The sequence below is a fragment of the Priceomyces carsonii genome (assembly GCF_900007245.1).
Source record: "Priceomyces carsonii strain CBS4050 genome assembly, scaffold: Debaryomyces_carsonii_scaffold_3, whole genome shotgun sequence".
In the NCBI taxonomy this organism is placed as follows: Eukaryota; Fungi; Ascomycota; class Pichiomycetes; order Serinales; family Debaryomycetaceae; genus Priceomyces; species Priceomyces carsonii.
In genome coordinates, this window is record NW_026946676.1 from 698,992 (window position 1) to 718,268 (window position 19,277).

General features: G+C 36.9%; 9 protein-coding genes across 9 annotated transcripts; 6 read left to right on the forward strand and 3 right to left on the reverse strand.

The window, feature by feature from the left end:
- Positions 1–3: 3 nt before the first annotated feature.
- On the reverse strand, positions 4–534 carry PRCAT00002889001 (uncharacterized protein; the record flags this gene model as incomplete). The annotated part of the gene is made up of 1 exon (XM_062952777.1): positions 4–534. The coding sequence occupies one exon, from the start codon at positions 532–534 to the stop codon at positions 4–6; it is 531 nt and encodes a 176-aa protein (XP_062809646.1).
- Positions 535–774: 240 nt separating this feature from the next.
- PRCAT00002890001 (uncharacterized protein) lies at positions 775–1,305 on the forward strand (the record flags this gene model as incomplete). Its single annotated transcript, XM_062952778.1, has 1 exon — positions 775–1,305. The coding sequence occupies one exon, from the start codon at positions 775–777 to the stop codon at positions 1,303–1,305; it is 531 nt and encodes a 176-aa protein (XP_062809647.1).
- A 168-nt stretch (positions 1,306–1,473) lies between these two features.
- Positions 1,474–5,604, reverse strand: PRCAT00002891001 (uncharacterized protein; the record flags this gene model as incomplete). The annotated part of the gene is made up of 1 exon (XM_062952779.1): positions 1,474–5,604. One exon carries the CDS (start codon positions 5,602–5,604, stop codon positions 1,474–1,476), a length of 4,131 nt encoding a protein of 1,376 aa, XP_062809648.1.
- A 1,607-nt stretch (positions 5,605–7,211) lies between these two features.
- Positions 7,212–8,351, forward strand: PRCAT00002892001 (uncharacterized protein; the record flags this gene model as incomplete). Its single annotated transcript, XM_062952780.1, has 1 exon — positions 7,212–8,351. The coding sequence occupies one exon, from the start codon at positions 7,212–7,214 to the stop codon at positions 8,349–8,351; it is 1,140 nt and encodes a 379-aa protein (XP_062809649.1).
- A 511-nt stretch (positions 8,352–8,862) lies between these two features.
- PRCAT00002893001 (uncharacterized protein) lies at positions 8,863–11,505 on the forward strand (the record flags this gene model as incomplete). Its single annotated transcript, XM_062952781.1, has 1 exon — positions 8,863–11,505. One exon carries the CDS (start codon positions 8,863–8,865, stop codon positions 11,503–11,505), a length of 2,643 nt encoding a protein of 880 aa, XP_062809650.1.
- Positions 11,506–11,691: 186 nt separating this feature from the next.
- Positions 11,692–14,301, forward strand: ARG5,6 (bifunctional acetylglutamate kinase/N-acetyl-gamma-glutamyl-phosphate reductase; the record flags this gene model as incomplete). The annotated part of the gene is made up of 1 exon (XM_062952782.1): positions 11,692–14,301. One exon carries the CDS (start codon positions 11,692–11,694, stop codon positions 14,299–14,301), a length of 2,610 nt encoding a protein of 869 aa, XP_062809651.1.
- A 260-nt stretch (positions 14,302–14,561) lies between these two features.
- PRCAT00002895001 (uncharacterized protein) lies at positions 14,562–15,929 on the forward strand (the record flags this gene model as incomplete). The annotated part of the gene is made up of 1 exon (XM_062952783.1): positions 14,562–15,929. The coding sequence occupies one exon, from the start codon at positions 14,562–14,564 to the stop codon at positions 15,927–15,929; it is 1,368 nt and encodes a 455-aa protein (XP_062809652.1).
- Positions 15,930–16,010: 81 nt separating this feature from the next.
- MSO1 (Mso1p) lies at positions 16,011–16,670 on the reverse strand (the record flags this gene model as incomplete). Its single annotated transcript, XM_062952784.1, has 1 exon — positions 16,011–16,670. One exon carries the CDS (start codon positions 16,668–16,670, stop codon positions 16,011–16,013), a length of 660 nt encoding a protein of 219 aa, XP_062809653.1.
- A 591-nt stretch (positions 16,671–17,261) lies between these two features.
- MSS116 (ATP-dependent RNA helicase) lies at positions 17,262–19,193 on the forward strand (the record flags this gene model as incomplete). The annotated part of the gene is made up of 1 exon (XM_062952785.1): positions 17,262–19,193. One exon carries the CDS (start codon positions 17,262–17,264, stop codon positions 19,191–19,193), a length of 1,932 nt encoding a protein of 643 aa, XP_062809654.1.
- Between the last annotated feature and the right edge of the window lie 84 nt (positions 19,194–19,277).

The following is a 19,277-nucleotide window of genomic DNA, read 5'->3' on the forward strand; positions in this document are numbered from 1 at the left end:
TGCTTACTCATCATCATCTTCTTCATCTCCTAAAGCTTCAAAGGCATTGAAAGTCGTGGTTTGTTTGTCTGCTATCGCGTCTCTTGAGTCAACAGCCTTAGATGAGCCTAAGTTTTTATTATTAGGTTTGGCTTTCATCCCACTGGAAGGTATTGTTTCTTTCAACGAATCCCTAAATTTGATTCGCTCCTCCTGTGCATCTTCCGAACCAAAAGATTTCTTTGGCTTGGTCAAAGTAGCCCATCCATCTTCATCTACCTTGACTGAGTCCCCAACCTTCTTCCGTAAGCCTGGTTTAGCACTACCTCTTGACAATCTTCTCCTATTCATGTGAAAGTAAGGACGCTCATTTCCAAATTCATCGATATATGTATCTCCATTCGTAGGCTTCATGTTCTTCCTTTTTTCAAATTCTTGTGCCGAATGCAACTTTACTTGTTCGATCATTCTATTGAAGCCTTCCAAGACTACAGGTTGAGGCACGTATGCAGTGTCTTTGAGCTCATACAACTTATCTTCGCTATATTTGACCATTTTATTTTACTTATTCAATTCTGCTCTCGTATGAATCTGCGTTCAATGACAATCCTATGTTAACGACTTCAGGTAACAGTTTTTTGGGCAATATTCTCTATGAGAAAAAATCACCAAATTGGGAATAGTACACGACGAGTATTAAAACGACTATGTGCCGAACTTTAAAAAATATACCTTGAGATGAGATGTTCCAGGCAAGGACTGAAAGGACTAGTAAAATCAAATTAAATATGAAATATGCCTAATCTACACAGTTTGAAAAAGGTTTCTAAGCACATATCCAAGTCCAAAGGCATCATACATGTTAAGGGACGAAAATTCAAGCAACTTGAGAGAGCTACTTTGAGAGATCAAAAATTGCAAAGCAAAAGGAACCAATCACAGAAACAAAGAGAAAAGGAATTATCAGTGGTGAAGTTTTTACAAGGTAAAGTACTATCATCTCAGTCTGAAATATTGACATTAGCTCAAATGAAAGAGTTTCTTGAAGAATTTGTTTTGAGATATGATGAGGAAGTAGAACAGATGCAAGCTGAAAGGAGGCCAGGCAGTGCATTAAGCAACAAAGGACAACTTTTGATACAAGCTGCAAAAGATGAGAAGATTAAGTTTGAAACTGGATACAAGATACCGGACTTGAGCGACAAAAATACAGTTGAGAAGTTAAGAACATGGAATGGTACCCCTGGGGGCACTTCGGTGATGAAATTTATTTACGTGTCAAAAGACACTAAAGCATTACCGTTAAAAGAGGAAGCCATGGTTTGACGTTCAACAATTTTGGCATAAAAAAGCGATATAGATAAACGTATATTTCTGAAACAAAACAGATTTGAGAAGAGTAATATATACCTATAATTTAACAAAACAATGGCATAAAATGTTGAAGACGAGAAGCATGGAATGCATCTTTCATTTGAATGTAGTTGTACTCAACTAGGAGGACCAGAATAATCTTTTAAAAAAGGAAGACTTGACCTTTGGTTCCTCATCGTTTATAGGATTCTCGCTAGGTTTCGATACCTTCTCAGGGATGATCATATTTTTCTCGAGTGGCTCTGTATATGTTTCATAGTTAGGAGTAGGCTTGATTTCTTTGAATTCAGCAGGATATTCTTCCAACCACCAATTAAGACCTAATAAAGTAACAAAAAGAAGGCCAGCACTTGCAAAAATGTTTTTCAACTTTGTAAAAGCTGACTTCTTTCTTCCCTTGCTTCTTGCTAATACCAAATGTTTTTGGTCGCCGGAAATTACCTTGGAACCAATTAATCTCCAGTTTCTCTTCTGTAACTTCTTCAAAGTGCGCTGCAAATCTAATAATTCAGGCTTCTCGAATTTCTTTAAAATCTCAAATATGTCTTCCTGTGGTAACTTGCCGAGTGGATTGTGGTCAGACAATATTGTTTGATTATCTAAAGTGAGGATCAAATATTCCTGTTCTGATGGAGAATCTTTCTTACATCTCCTCAGATGTGAATGTAAGGGATTGAAAAAATTAGACGATTCCAATGACCTGTGAGAATTATTCATACTCTTACTCCACTCATAAGCTTTAGATTCCCGGAACCTTCTCTCCTTCGCCATTTCCCTTTGCTTCTTTGCAGAACGTAAAAAGTCCTCTAATGAAGTCTTATCAACGTCCAAATGATCCTTCTCTTCCTCTTCATTATTCTTTTGCGAACTGGACCTAGAGCAATAGGATTTCCTTATGTTCTCTGCAGTTAATTCCTCTAATTCCTGTTCTTCTTTTGTTGCTGATTTTCCATCAAGTTTTTTGTTCACGACTGATTGCAATAAATCCTGATATTGGGAAGAAAGTTTGGAATCCGAAGCCGGATGGTTTTTCAGTAAATCCTCAATTAGTTTCTCCGAGTCGTTATAACGAGATTGACTTACCGTATCGCCTTTGAAATCATTAATATCGAATCGATTAGTATGAATCTCATCGAAGGGTATTGAAAGTCTTTGTTTAAAACCTTCGGCGGAATTTTTGAATTTAAAGGCTTCTTCTGGGGACCGTTTGCTTCCGAATCTAGCACCAGACTCTAGTTCTTCATGCAAGTTTTTGTAAATGTCCTCCACGTCACTTGGATTCAATGGCTCACTATCTTGTTGGATCAAATATAAACCCTCCAAGAAGCATGGATAATCCTTGATTATCCTATTGTATTGCTTTAATGTGTCAATGATATGGAGGTCTAGAGGAAGTTCGTAGGACAGTGAATTTAAGCTTGACTTATAATTAGATAAAAGTTTCTCAAACTCTTCCCTGCTCAATGAACCAATTGAAACCCTTTCTTCTGCTGAAAACTTAAAGAGCAGTTTCAATTGATCATAATAGTTTCGGAGGAGCTTCAGGTTGTCGCCAATAACTGAATTCTCTCTGCTCTTCCTTGATAAATGTTTCAATGAATTATCTGACTCAAACTTTGTAAACTGCTCGCAGCTGATAATAATATTATCTAAAATAAAGGAATAGTCGTTGTTCATCTTGAACAAATTTTGAATATTACTATAAAGCTTGCGGAAGTTCACTTGTTTGTCCAAATCATTCTCTTTTGCGATAATTTCACTTAATTTGTTTAAGATATCATTTGTTGAGACATCTCTAAAGTTCTGCTTAAGTTCGTCCCTTAATTGAACCAACTCAACGATATATTCTTCTAAGAAGAAGTTTTCTGGAGCCTGCAAATATTCACGATCATTATTTACCCTCTTTAATTTTTCAAAATCATTGAAGACGGCTTGGCTGTGAATAACAGTATCAAGAACTTCAGTATTGTCACCATTCAGGGAGAAAAGTCTCTTGAGTCTACTCTGAAGGAGGTTCAATCGGTAGATTTCTGTTTCATTACCAGGGTAAGACTCAAGCATAGAGATTCTCGAATCGATCAAAGAGAGAACATCTGTAGAAGTAGTATTCCCGTAGGAACCATTAAAATCTTCCGACCTAAGCGTGTCAAGTTCCTTTGCAAATTGATGAATGTCCAAACCATCCGGAATTTGCACGTAGGGTTTCTTGGTTGATGAATTCAAAATTCTCTGCTCTGTTTGGTCGAAAATTTTCTGACTCCTTATTAACGCATCTAGGACCTCAACATGGCCCCCATTCATGCGAAACAATCTTTCAAGTCTTCTACCCAATCTTATATAGTCAAAAGCATTTTCTTTAGTGACATTCGAGACTGACTTATCAGATGAATTCTTGAGAATACTATCAACTCGCTTTTGCAATCCTTCTAAAACTTCCTCCGGAGTACAATCCTTGAAAGCCTTCTTTAAAATATCAGTTCTTATAACATCCAACTCATTATAAAAGTCATGCAAGCCCAATTCGTTAGGGATCTGGGTGTAGGTAGTTGTAGATTCTGCCAAAGCATCTAAAGACGAAGTATCCCCATTACACGAATCTAGAAACTCATACAAAGCTACCTGGAAATTTCTGGTGTTCGTTTTTTGTTTATAGTCTTCGAAAACTTCCTTGATGAATTCTGGTGAAAAGTCAGCAAACTTCAAGGTTCCGAACTCTTGATTTTTGAAAGCTTTCAATTCGGACGAATATACTGAATCCAAGGGTGCAGCTTGTGATTTTAATGGAACACTTTCTTCGAGATGAGTAAGGTCAATTGTCTTCAGAGAAGGATCCGCATTGTATAAAGCAAGTTGTAACTGTCTCTTATCAACAATATCATCAAGAGGTTCAAAGATGTTTGTGACATTTAAGAAACTTCTGAGGTTCCTTCTTAAACCTTTCAACAAACTCATAATTCTTGAACTACCATTGAAATTCTTGAGCACGTCATTCAAACTCCATATAATCTCACTTCTGGATAAAGAGGCGAAAGGCTTGTTAAAGTTAAACGATTTTAAAACATTTAATCCATCAACGTATTCATGAATATCAAAGTTATAGATCAAGGAGACGCCGAAATTCTTCTCCAATGAATCTGAGATTTTCACTGTCGTATTGATAGAACGTGAAAGAAATGGATCAACTCTATCAAGAGTTAATAGTCCTTCACTGTAAAGCGGAAGCAAAACGCGAATCAAAGTATTTGATACACTGCTCAATGTCCCAGAAGTTATTGACTGCTCATAAAGTGATGCTGCAATTTCCGAAAAGTCATTAAATTTCTTGTCTTTAAAAGCAAAATTGAAAAAGTATATCTCTGACTCGTAACGATCAAATATCTTATTAATTCTGTTATTCGACCCTGATAATTGCTCAAACTTTCTATTGATCGCTGCAAAGTCAGGAGAATCAATGATCGACAATAGGCAATTCAAATCAATTCCTGGATGACTATCAATAATCGACTTCAAAGTTTTGTAGCGGTTGATCTGGATAAGTACTTGAAAAAACTCACTGTCAAATTTTGAATTAGTACTCAAAAATTTATTAAACTCCATTAAAGTCTTATTAATTTCACTCGACAATTCTTCCGGTGTGATATTAGTGAAATCAAATTCTCTAGATAAGGACCTTAATTCATTTGTGAAGTTACCAATTCCGCTATCATAGAGCTGAAGTGCCATTTGTTTACGCTTAGCAACAGGCATCAATTCCCTAGATAACAAAGAGGGAAATTTCCGATCCGAAAGCAAAATTTTGATGAGTTTCTGAAACATGTAATTATACGGAACCCAGTCATTTTTAACTATTTCTTTTATCTTCCCATTCATATAGTAGTTCCTGAAAATATATAAAGAGTTTGTCAATTCCGTGGCAGTCAATTGATCAAAAGACTTGACCTTACCATCATAGAAATCAACAATGAACTTAAGAAACACTGATAATTCCTTGAAATACTTTTCAGTAAATTCTGTGTAGCCTTTCAAGTCGAGAGCATCTATTGGCTTATTGTCCAACAAATCGACTGCGCTAATGACCTTACCTGTTCCTTCTGTCGCGTCCTGCTTCTTCTTCGGGGTCTTTCTCAAGGAAATCAAATCAATCTCGTAGTCATCATTATCAAACTTTGTTGACGTAGCAAATGTCCCTATTTTCACTCTAGTCCTAGAAACTAAAACCCGAGACTGTCTAAGAATCAACCTCTGCAACATCAAGACAACCAATCCTTACCTAGCCAATATACTCCGGTGCCCTTTAATACCCTTAGAAATAAAAATCCTGAGTCCTCGCTTGTTATCCTATCTAGCAGACCCTTATCCAATAAATGTTACGAAGTGAGATCAGCCCAATCTTTCACAGCAAATCTATCACCTAACCTACTAATTTCCCTAAAATTTCGAAGAAATACGTATATCTAAACTTATAGTGTCTATCCAATCGAGTATTTGATCGATACTAAGTCTTAAATTTGTATTATCTTTGATTTATTTGATTATTTGAACTAAGATAAACTCGATAAACTCCTTTTCCGTATCCCTAAAATCTAACGCTCCCTATGGCGGCAAAAAGGATGAACTGCATGTTGTGCGTTCTGCACGTTACCTCTATCTTATCTGTCTCATACCTTCCCTTCGCTGGAGAAAAGTGTCCGGGGAACCTACTGAACTCTCTGCAGAATAGGATGGATGGCATGAGGCGCTTCGTGATGATGCTTTCACAAAGCTAAAACTTCAACTGTGGATGGAACTAAGGATATCTTCGATGTTCATCCTCCACACCACTATTCCGATGTGGAGTGTGTTGATCTGGCCAATAAACAGTCTCCACAACTATACAGTGCGAGAGTCGTGAATAATATAAAAGAAATATAAGCAACCTCACACCATCACTTAGAGCGGCCTCAAAGTAGCATGAGAAAACTTTAGGAATGTGTCTAGGACATCTCAGACATACGCCTGGAGAATAAAACTGTTGCTCTTCAGCACGCCCTAGCAAGCAACGGACATGCATATCGATGCGGTTTTTTACTTCATGACCGAACGGATTAGGTGCAGCTGATCGCTTTTCTTCGCAATGGTCTTCCCACCTGACTTACTAAGTAGCACCCTACTGTGGATCATAAGTAATGGTTAACAGTCGTGATAAAAGCGAACATTTTCAGTTTCGCATTTTTACCCAAATAGGTAAAGGCGGTCCTGCGTTTTACTATCAGCCGAACTCCGTTCTATTGTTCTTAACGTAGAATGAGGAGCATCTCATCAGCTCAGGGACTCAACGTCTATAAAAATAAAACGGCTAGAACGCCTCAACGTCCTAAATTTGGGGGAGAACTGTTGGCATATTTTTGGACTGCTTGCATTAATTGCCTTAAGTAGCCCTCCTTAATCTTCTCCAGTTTGGATCGGCACTCTCGTTCGTGACTAGTCTCTCTGTTTTTTAAGAAGAAGCGCATCGGAAAGAAAATTTCTTTTTTCTTTCTTTTTTTTGTGATTAGGACCCCAGATATAACAGCCAGCAACCATCGTTGTTAATAATATTTTGAATCGAGGATCTGACTTTTCTCTTATATTACAGAGTTAAAGGCTCTATTGATTTCCATTCACCTATAGAGGATTTCGAGCCGGTACGTGATAATAACGACTGAAGTGCTTATAGAAATTTAGAGGAGCAAGTGCAATAACTTCCAAAAAATTTTCAGTAGAAAGAGTGGAATAAATACTAGATAAAGTACTCTCGACATCTTATCGAGAAGAAAAAAGCAAACGCTCAATAATAAGATAGAGGTGAACTAGCAGTTACAACGGTCGCTTCTTTTGTCATGGGATATATGCCCGGCTCAGAAAACTGCAATCTGCAAAATTGTCTATCATCAGATAATGGATTCTGCATTTGTGGAGCCCAACGGAGTCCATCTGCTGCACTCGAGAACTTGGTAGGCGATTGTTTCATGAAATCTATATCTCAACTCCATGATGAGAAAAGGTTAGCTCACGTGGACGAGTTTGAGGATTACGTGAAGAAGGTACACTGTGAGGAATCATTACACTTTTTGATTGAGATATTCAAGTATGAATATATATTCGAGAATTTGGTGCATGAAGTTGATGAACGAGATAGACTTAAGTCTACTAGAAGTCCATCTCCTCAGATAATTCCACTTAATATCAACGACGAACGTTCGGTTACGCTGGATGAGCATGAGCCCATGAAAGCGCTCGTATCTACCATGGATGACATACAGCCTACAGCGCAAGAGCTTAATGAATTGAATACCTCTGTTTGGGATGATATGCGTGATTCTCATATTGATAATAATGATAGCGAAGATGAAACCCCTTGTTTAAATCATACTGTACACTTTTCTGAGAAAAAATTAAATGATCAATGGAATTATATCATAAATAACTATATTAAGGAAAACGCTCCTGATCAGATTAATGTTTCTTGTAAAAACTACAACAAGATTTTAAATGAAAGTGCTTCTTCTGAGGGGCCACATCGACCAACGGTTCTTTTGGATGCAAAAAAAGAAGTCATGCAGCTCATTCAGGAAAACGTTTATATTGGGTTCCTAAAATCTCAGAATTGTCCAGAATGCAAGAAATCGGAGCTGCCATGCTCGATCACCAAGTTCGATGGTGACTTGGACAGTATTCGAGAACGATCCTTTATGTCACCTAATATATCACCAGCCAGTTCAATATCAAAAGGCTCGAAAAAGATTCAAGGGCCGAAATCTAAATTACTTCATCTTGGTTCCCCAAATTCAAACAACTCCAGACCACCATCACCCAGCAGTGCATCGCCATCAATCTCAAGCTTTTTGGGTCACCTAAAGCTTTGTGGTACACCACCGAACTCTGCTTCTAGCTCCACGAATTCAGTTACCCTGCATCACGAGGAAAAGCCCCATAGATTCAAACTTTGGAAATCTAAAAAGGGCAACGAAACGGATTAGTTCACACATACTAAATATGTCAGACATATTCAACATATAATTTTAAGCTTATAGATCACAAATAGAGTATATATTAATTTAACGGTATATTTCAATAACTATTCTACTGTCATGAAATCGGAGTTGAACTGCTCTGCAACATACTGCAATGTACTCCAAACCATACCATTATTGACTGCAAATCTACTGGTTACCTTCTATTAAAGTTTCTCTAGTATCTTTCTTGTATCTGACCTCGAATCGCTTTCTTTTAGGGACCATTGATCTATTTGTGGCTGATAGCCTGATTTGGAAGTTTGCAAGCCATTTTTCAAAAATAAGTGCGATATTAATTTGTACTCCCTTAATAGATATTAGACTATACTAATTTACTACGCTAATACATAAACCAGGGTAGACTTAAGGTCGCTAATTGCTATTTAACTAATTTAACTACTGGAGTACAATTTTTGGTAACACCAATTTTTCGTTACCGGTAGTTCCTGCTATGAATTTATTTGGTTGCTAAATTATGTCTGAAAAAAGTGATAACAAAAATAAGACTGTATCCCAGGGTTCTTCGGCTACTGCAAACAGCAATGGAAATAATGGGAATTCTGTTTCTTCCTTTGATGGTTTTCAACTTCCAAGCTCTGTTTTAAAAAACTTAACTCCAACGAAGAGCCCGGGCCATCCTCGCAGTCCTATAAGTCCTAGGGATACACAACATTACGAAAGAAGGAAATCTTATTTGCTAGCAAGGACACACAGGTTAAAAGAGAGAAAAAGCATGATAGACGAAAGAGTATTGAATGTAGCTCAAAAGAGACGATTATTGAAAAACAAAAGGTTAAGGAATTTAAACCGAAGTTTAGAAATGGCAAGTGCTAGGAGGAACGAATATTTGGCAGCTATAAGTAAAAGGGCGCATAATTTTCAATCCAGACTCGTAGCTAGTGATGAACCTTATGATTTGTGTCAAGAATCAATATTCAAGGAGAACATTAGGAATACCCCAAATTTTGAATATGAAGAACTTGAAATCCGAAAGTTGGTGTTGATTCAACGTCGGATAAAAAAGTATTTATTACAGAAGGCGGTATTACTTCTTGAGAATACTTCATTTTTAGATCAATTTATGCATATGTCTTTCAACGAATGCACCAAGATACTTCAAACAGACTCAGTTGAGAGATCTAGTATGCTAACAATCCTTAGGTGTTTGGATATACCAGATATAACTTACAGGCAAACCTACAAGACTTTTTTTTATGCATTCATACTAATATGTGATTTGAATGACTCCATAAAGCGAAATGTTCACCCAACTTATAACACGAACATTGAAGATGAACAGCAAAACATGTTTAACAATTTTATTTGGTTGCTATTGTTCAAAATTGCAAATCTCTTGATAAGCAGTTTTAAAGACCTATTATCTTCTCGAGACTTCCATAAGCCTTACGCATTTATTGATAATTGGAATCAGTATATCTTTTTATTCAATATCTTCAAGACAAATCATTTGCACAATCTTAGGAGAATTTTGAATCAATCACTAGAAATAGTTTCTCGGCAGGTTGAAATTACGAATCAAGATAATGAGATTTCGAAAATAAAAGATAATCTTACCAAAGAAAAGCTTTTGCTTCACAAATATAGGCATACGAAAGTTGAAAATAGAATTAATGTCGATGAATTACGTTTTATCGAACTGATTAAGTCCTCGATTTCACAAATACAAGTTCCTGAGATATTTTATTATAGGATATTAACGAATCAGATAATATTTGAGAATTATAAATTTTCTTTACCACCGGTATTATCTAATAAACTCTGGAGAAGATATTGGTTTCTGGAGTATTTAAAAGAATTTATTGAGAATAGACAACATCCTTTGTTACTCAGAACGGGTTATATAAGACCGTTCAGTGACAATGTATTGCATATTGATGAAGTCTTATCCTCCTTAGGCTTGACCTCAGTATACGAACAATTTGATATTCTCCATGGACTACCCTTGATTGAATTGCAATATCGATTCGTTGAACTTTTAAATAAGGATTTTATGGTTTTTGTTAAATTTAGCAAAATGAATAAAGAATTTAACGAAAACCATGAAACTTTTCTTGAAAAGTATAATCAGTTAGCTGACTCCTGGGAAGATGCTTCTTCGGATCTCAGAACTTATCTTGTTGAGTATTTCCAAATTCTAACAGACCTCACCAACTCTTATCGATATACTAGTCTACACGAGATTCCACAGATATGTTTAGCCAGAGTTCTTTCTTCCCTGGAGCTAACCATGAGCACTATTCATGATGTTTTGCATTCATATAAAGAATATAAGTTGCTGTTGATTAATTTATGGATAAACAAATGCAAATTTAAAGGTTTTGCAAATTTCAGTATGTGTGAAAATGTGATGATATTTATATTTAATAATGCGGCTTTGAGGTTCCTGATTTATACTAATTCACCACAGCTAAAGTATCCAAAGTTTTACGAGTACTTATCTAGCTCTGGATACTCAGTTAAGCTAAGTAGCTATTCCAGCATTTTGGAAGGTGCTTTCGATCTTCCTGCACTAATGAATGAGAATCTTAATCCGAAGAGTGTTAAATTTTTTAGCCTGGTCTTCCGCAAGTCAATAGTTGACGGGAACTTATTAGGTCATGAGCTCAATGACACTTATTTACATGAGTTTAAACGTCTCGGTGATATTGTTGCAAACTTGATAGAAAGCACACTGACTCTAAATTTGATTTTAAATTTCTACAACAATGTTGACACCGACCAAAGCATTATTCTTTTAAAGCCTAACGAGATGATTCAGAAACTACTTGATAGAAAGGACGACCTTGCCACGATAGTGAATTCATGTCTGACTTCGGGCCCCTATGATAACCTCAGGCTTCAACAATTCCTCAAGTATCACAGGCACTCCCTTACTTCTATCAGAACAATTCTCACTCAAAAGTTTTTGAATTTACTATGTGCAGACTACGGTTCTGCAAATTTCAATGCTATCTTACATAGCAGTTTCTATTACAGCAGGGAATATGCTACTAAAGTAGCACGAGATGTCCATCACACCGTCTATTTCGTATGCAAGCTCCACAGTCCTCTTTTAAACTGGATTTATAAAGACATTGGTGAACCCAGTGAAGTTTAGATAATAATATGATGAAATTTTCTTAGTAGATCTCGAACCGCGCTTAAGTGTGGAAAGTTACTTTAATTGGATGATACGTAGAAGAAAAAAAAAATTTTTTTTTTTGACTAATTTTTTTTCAAGTTTTACATATCTTTCACTCTTAAGAGATCTTCTTAAAGTGATTTATAGATATTTCTTTAGGAAATGTTGAGAATTGCTAACAGATTATCTTTGAGTAGAACTCTTGGCTCAAATGTGCCTAAAAGAACTGGTGTTAACACTCTCAGGACGCTCGTCCTTGGAGGAACGATAAGCAAAGAAAAATACGGTATATATTCTACTAGCCTTTATAATACGAGATCCTACTCTACTAGGTCAACAGTTGTTCAGTTGCTTAACAATATAGGCTCAAAAAGAGAGGTTGAGCAATATTTGAAATATTTTACTTCGGTTTCACAACAGCAGTTTGCTGTGATTAAAGTTGGGGGAGCCATTATTACTCATCAATTACCGGAACTAGCATCCTGCTTAGCGTTCTTGTATCACGTCGGCTTATATCCAATTGTCTTGCATGGTACCGGTCCTCAAATCAATGAATTGTTGGAGAATGAGGGTGTTGAACCTGAGTATATCGATGGTATCAGAATCACTAACGCAAAGACGATGGAAGTTGTCAGAAAGTGCTTTTTGGAACAGAATTTACGTCTCGTTACCGCTTTAGAAAAGATGGGCGTTCATGCTAGACCCATTACAGCAGGCGTATTCGGTGCTGAATATTTGGATAAGGAAAAATATCAATTGGTAGGGAAAGTTAATTCTGTGAATAAATCACCAGTTGAAGCTGCAATTGAAGCCGGATACTTGCCAATATTGACTTCATTGGCCGAGACCCCTTCTGGGCAACTATTGAATGTCAATGCTGATGTTGCTGCTGGTGAATTAGCAAGAGAATTCGAACCATTAAAGATAGTTTACTTGAATGAAAAGGGAGGTATTATAAATGGTAACACTGGTGAGAAAGTCAGTGTTATAAATTTAAACGAGGAATATGAACTGTTAATGAAGGAAAGCTGGGTGAAGTATGGTACAAAGTTGAAGATCAAAGAGATCCATGACTTATTACAACATTTACCTAGGTCCTCCTCAGTAGCTATTATTGACGTAAATGACTTACAAAAAGAATTGTTCACCGATTCAGGAGCCGGTACCTTGATTAGAAGAGGTTATAAGCTCATTAACCGTAATTCATTAAAAGAGTTTGGTAACCCAGACTTGTTACGAAGTGCTCTTCTCAGAGATCCTGAAATTAAATCTGGTAAATTGTCGGTGGCCTCCTATTTGAAATTTTTGGAGTCAACAAAGTTCAAGAGCTATGGTGATGAGCCGTTGGAAGTCTTGGCAATAGTTGTCAATGAGGATGGAAAAGTCCCATTACTTGACAAATTCTTATCTTCAAAAACTGGATGGTTAAATAATGTCACCGACAATATCTTCAACTCAATCAAAAACGATTTCAAATCGTTATGTTGGATTGTGAATGAGAATGATTCTAACTTGTCATGGTATTTTTCGAAATCAGATGGTTCATTTGCTAAAAACGGTGAAATTTTATTCTGGTATGGTTTAAAAATTGACGAAGTGTCTAAACTAATCAAGGATTTTGATTCCTCTAATGTTGGATCTTCGTTATCTTCAGAAGCTGAATCCGGAGTTTTCAGCTCTCCTCATCAAAAGAGAGGATTGCATTACTCCAGTAAAGCTGCAAGCTTTAATTTCAACCAGAGGAGGTATCTCTCAAACCCTAATCCTCCACTTCGTGAGGTTCACAATCAAGAGAAGGCCAAGGTAGCATTGATCGGGGCAAGAGGTTATACTGGCCAAAACTTGATCAATTTGATTGACAGACACCCTTATTTAGAAATCTCTCACGTTTCATCTCGTGAGTTGAACGGTCAAAAACTAAAAGGTTATAATAAAGATAACCTTGTTTACTCGAATTTACAGGTTGAGGATATTAAGAAACTCGAAGAAAATAATGAAGTAGACATTTGGGTGATGGCACTCCCCAATGGCGTTTGCAAACCTTTCGTCGAAGCAATTGAATCTGTTAACAATTCCAAATCAAAAATTGTTGACTTGTCTGCTGACTACAGATTTGATACCACTGGTGAATGGATATACGGGTTACCAGAATTGAATGACCGCTCTAGAATTGCAGAAGCCAAAAAGATTTCAAATCCTGGTTGTTATGCTACTGCAGCTCAATGTGCAATTGCTCCATTGGAAGATTACATAGCTGGTACTCCACACATTTTTGGAGTTTCGGGTTATTCTGGTGCTGGAACCAAACCTTCACCCAAAAATGATGTCAAGTTTTTATCCAATAACTTGATTCCTTACTCTCTTACTGACCACATTCATGAACGTGAAATCAGTAACCAGCTTGGTCTTGACGTGGCATTCACTCCTCACGTGGCGCAGTGGTTTCAAGGTATTACTCACACTATTTCAATTCCCATCAAGCAAGGCTCTCTTACCTCTAGAGAAGTAAGAAATATTTATCAAGACAGATATCAAGGAGAACAATTAATAACGATAAGCGGAGAAGCCCCATTGGTCAAGGATATCAGCGGAAAACATGGAATTGTTATTGGAGGGTTTGCCGTGAATTCTAAAGAAGATAGAGTAGTCGTTGTTGCAACCATTGATAACTTGTTGAAAGGAGCTGCTACCCAATGTTTACAAAATATCAACTTAGCTTTAGGTTATGGCGAATATGAAGGAATTCCTGATGACTTGGTTATTAGAGGTTGAAAGGGGGACTTTTATTAAATCTTTTTCATTCTATAGTTATCTTTTATTTACCAGAAAATTGCTTCGCTGTGAAATTGTATCAGTTCTTTAAACTCTTCAATATTTTCAGCTCTACTTGAGTTAAACCTTCTTGCAATGTCTCTTGAGCAATAATTTCGATATCTGAACTAAAGCAGAAAGTGCGGCTTGATTTTGGAGTGAGCGGTATTCTATGTATATGGATCATTGAATTAAGCCTTATAGTGTATACCTTGCAAAGCATGTTGGTTCCGCCAGAAAACTTTGGGCTAGTAGAGCCAGGGATATATCGATGCTCTAAGTTGGAGTCAGATAACTTTCCTTTTCTAGAGACGCTCAAGTTGAAATCAATTATCGTGTTAGATGCTGAGAAACCAACAAGGCTGTTGAATAACTTTATACAACCCAATTCTATAGAGGTCTTTAATTTGGGTGAAATGAAAGTATCAAATCATAATAATGGTGGGTTTGCTGCAAGAACGAGTGAAAACAATAACGTTGAAAATGAGGAAAGCGATAATGATGATACCACATCGGCCACGAGTGTTGGATCAGGCAAACTTGAGAATGCTGGTAATAGTATAGACGTGATTAATTTGCATGCAAAGAAAAAGAAAAGCGAAGAATGGATGTTGATTGAAGGTAACATAGTAGCTAGTGCCTTTGAATTGCTTTTGAATAAGTCAAAACACAACACTTTATTAATAGACTCGACTTCAACCTTAGTAGGAATATTAAGAAAGATCCAGAAGTGGAACTTCAGTTCAATTTTGAATGAATACAGGATATATAGTGGTTCTTCTACGAAGAGTAATTACTATGCAGAAAACTTCTTGGAGTTGGTGCAAATTGAGCTAGCTCCTTTCGAATTGGATCATCTTTCTCATCAAATAAAAGTTATTGAAAGGCAAGAAGAGGAAGGCGAGAGATCAATACTCGAGGAAAGTCCTTCTTTGGGCAAGATGACTCCAAAAGTTAGCCGCAATGGCTCTTTTAGCGATACTGCTTCAGTAAATGATGCTGAAAGTATTGATGACGATGACATGGATGATGATATGTTATCTGCATCCCCCCAGATTCCTGCAAATTTGTTGAAATTAGTGGAAGAGAAGAAGTTGGAAAAGTGTAGAGATCAAGCTAATAATTCTGATAGTGATATTTCTCGTGGGATGTCTCCTAATACTGGCAGAGCGGTTCCTGGTAATTTTTATGGTAACGATACGATATTTCCGACAAACAGGGCTAGTTTTGAAAGAAGACGCTCATCAATCGATTCCAAATATATCATAATGAACAATAGATTTAAAGCAAGATCTTCATCTGGCTCGACGTCAGCTATTCCAACTTCAAAATCTTTCGATAGTGCTTCCCTGAAAAAGATAAGGAAAGATACGCAAGATTTGAGTCGCTTAACGAGCGAATACGAAATGGCAAAAGAAAAGTATGACTACAAATATTACAGAAGTCTCAACAAGAACCCAATAAAGTTCGAAAACGTTGACATTCTTAAACTAAAATTACCCCCTTCGCATAAGTTGCCAGAATGGTTTACAAGAGGGAGAGATTATTGGGAAGAGACTTTTAAAAAATCAAATTTTACTTATTCATAGATCTCAAATACTTTTAACTTGTAATATATTTGTTGACGATTTTATTTCTAGTATATTGGAATTAGTATTTGCTATATGTAGTCATTTCTTACCCCACGTAGCTTTGGATGCCCCGTTAGACCCTGCTGATGAACTGGACGATGTCTGTGTAAACTGAGTTGGGTTATTAAGAAGTCTCTCTCTCAACCTAGATCCCGTTGTGGAATAGCTGTTACTTCTGGCAGGAGAGGGTTGATATGGCTGCGTATTATATCCAGAACCTGGTATTGACTGCTGTCTTGACTTATTATATAAATCTTGTAAGCGGCTCGAAGACCTGGGTTGGTAGGATGGTCGCAGCGGTGACAGCTGTGTGTTCCCCTGATTTTGTTCATTGATATCGAAACTTTGGCTTCTTTCTGGTAAAGAACGTCTTGTGTGCGGTTGATTGTAGTTGCTATTGAACTGATTATTGTGATAGATAGGTTGAAATTCTGAAGTGACCTCAGAAAAACGGTCCTGCCTTCTTCCATTGGTCTGGGGTTGGTCTGGAACTTTAACTCCCAACCAGTCAGGATAAGGTTCCCTTTTCTCGTCAAAGTATCTCACAAATGCTTTATGAATTAAAGTATCATCTTCTGTATTTCCATCTTTCTCTGGATGACTCGCCGTTAAAGAAAGGTTTGAAAACTTATTACTATAGTTTTCCCTTATCTTAGAGAAAAACCCCGTAGACTCAGATGCTTTACCGTAGTTACTCATCCGTGTTATTATGTGATAAAGAATAAACGTTATAAAGGTACTTTTTTGAGATCGGCTCGATTACAATTATTTCCATTTTCAGTACTTGGTTATGCCATACAATAGTCGTTTGGTTGATTATTTATTATTTATCCAATGAAGAGGTAAAAAGGAGTTAACCTGTCTGCTAGGAGATCATGAAAAGGCCTTCTCTTTTTTCAGAGAAAGTACTACTGTCCTCTTTAATGATGCTAGCTTTCTTTCAGGCGTTTTGTCTTCGTTCTTAGTTTTCTAGTTGACACACTAGCACAAATGCTCTTAAAGTCTACTGAAATTTCAAAACTTCTTTACCAATTTTTAAAAAGTTTATAATAAGCTATCGTGCCCTACTAGCGCTTCTTGTTGTTGCCTACGGGTTTCTTCTGTATCCTTATTTTTAATATGTGGCCTATATGGGTCTTACTTCTTGATAAACTCAGGGTGCTTATGTAATCTAGAGCATCGCAGCGATGTCTGAAATTTTTCACTAAAAAGACAAAATTAGGGACACACTAGAGAATAACAGCTAATTTAGTCTTTGAGCAAACGATTAATAGGTATATTCATTTCGAAATGTTTTTCCCATCTGTTTGCATCTCGCGGACTACCACCCAATTGAGGTTGGCTATCTCGCAGGGCTATCTTAGAAAATTTGCGACCAATGGTAGACTTATGACTTCTACTATTTCGGGATCTCCTGAAGTTGCAGAACAACTGCCACCGGCAGCAGAGAGTGGCGATAGCACTTCTGCCTCTATATTGTCCGTTGATGATTTAAAAGCAACCGGAAGGTTTGATAAACACATTATTAATGGAATGAAAAAATCAGGTTTCGATACATTAACTCCGGTACAACAAGAAACTATCCTTCCCATATTAGACGAAAAAAATGGTATGGTTGTACGTGCTAAGACTGGTACGGGTAAAACTTTAGCATTTGTTGTTCCCACTTTGCAGTCTGCTATTGAAAGTGCTCCTAAGTCGTATAAACACATACGAAAAACCGATTCCTTAATAGTCGCTCCCACTAGAGATTTGGCTATGCAAATACAGCAGGAGTATTTTAAAGTTTTGAAAAGTTTCCCAAAGGACTACGCTAGATCCAAAGTTAGTATTGAACTTATTATAGGTGGAAAATCTACAAAAGCAAACAAGCAAAATCCTCCTTCGATTGCGATAGCCACACCTGGTAAGTTAGAAGCAAGGTTAAGAAATCCCAACTTTGCAAGTATGTTCGAAAACTTGAATTACAGAATATATGATGAAGCTGATAGAATTTTAGATCAAGGGTTTGCAGAATCGTTGTCAAATATCGACAGAAGTTTGAAAAATGCTAGAAAGATTAGCGAGCCTATGAAGTCTGTATTATTCAGCGCAACTGTCGATGAAGGTGTCTCCCTGTTTGCTAAAAGTACCATTGGAAATAACTATAAGTTTATTGATTGCGTGAAAGAAGATGAACCAGAAGCACATGAAAACATTCATCAAGCATTAGTGAAGACTGACTCGATCTATGAATCCTTCAATGGGGCGCTTACCCATTTAGCAGAAAATGTATCAAATGATAACTTCAAAGCCATAGTTTTCTTACCTACAATAAAACTAACGGATTGGTTTCATTCTGTCCTTCAAGGAGCAAGGTATAAAAATTTGTATGGTGACAAATCGAGATCGGCGTCGAAATTTTACAAATTACATGGTCAAATGTCTCAAGCTGCAAGAGATAGAACTGTCAGAGAATATCGTACCACTCCTCGTGGAGTTTTAGTCTGCACTGATGTTGCTGCTCGTGGATTAGATTTGAAAGATGTTTCTGAAATTATTCAAATGGGACCAAGTATTTCAATTGCAGATTACATTCACAAAATTGGTAGAACTGCAAGAGCTGGTAAGAAAGGTAAAGCAATTATATTTCTTTCAAAGTATGAAAACAATTTTAAAGAACAGTTACATAGAGAGAGAGACGTCGAGTTTGCTGAAGAGTTGACGTATCAGGATATTGTTGGAGAGGAAGGTGATTTATTCAGGAAATTTGGGATTGATGAAAACGAGGTTGTGGATTTTATGGACGGGTTTTTAAACTTCCATAAACAGCTCAATTCAATTTATAGATTCCCAAGACAGGAGCTACTTCCTCAAGTCTTCGGGTTTTATAGAGAACTTGTGCAAGATCCGATGGCTAAATTGGTAACTTCAAATATGTTCTTGAAAAATGCAATGAACATATCTCCACAAGAGGCTACTAAATACTTCGAAGTACCTGGAGGTATAAGATATACGCAATCTAATAACCGTCAGTCTAAAAAAACATTCTACGGTGGCTCAAAGCAGCGTGGCGGTTACCAAGGTGGCAGTTACAGAGATCGTAGTAGCAATGATCGTGGTGGCTACAGAGACCGTAGCAGCAATGATCGTGGTGGATTCAATGACCGCAGCGGTGGTTATAAATCACGGAACAAGTCAAGAGATTGGAAATCGAAAGATAGCTCGAGTGACAGGTATTAGCCAAAAGATTAGTACAAATAATAGTCAGCATAAAATATCAAAATCAAGCTAGCGAAAGCGAGACTTCACTACAAATTAAACATG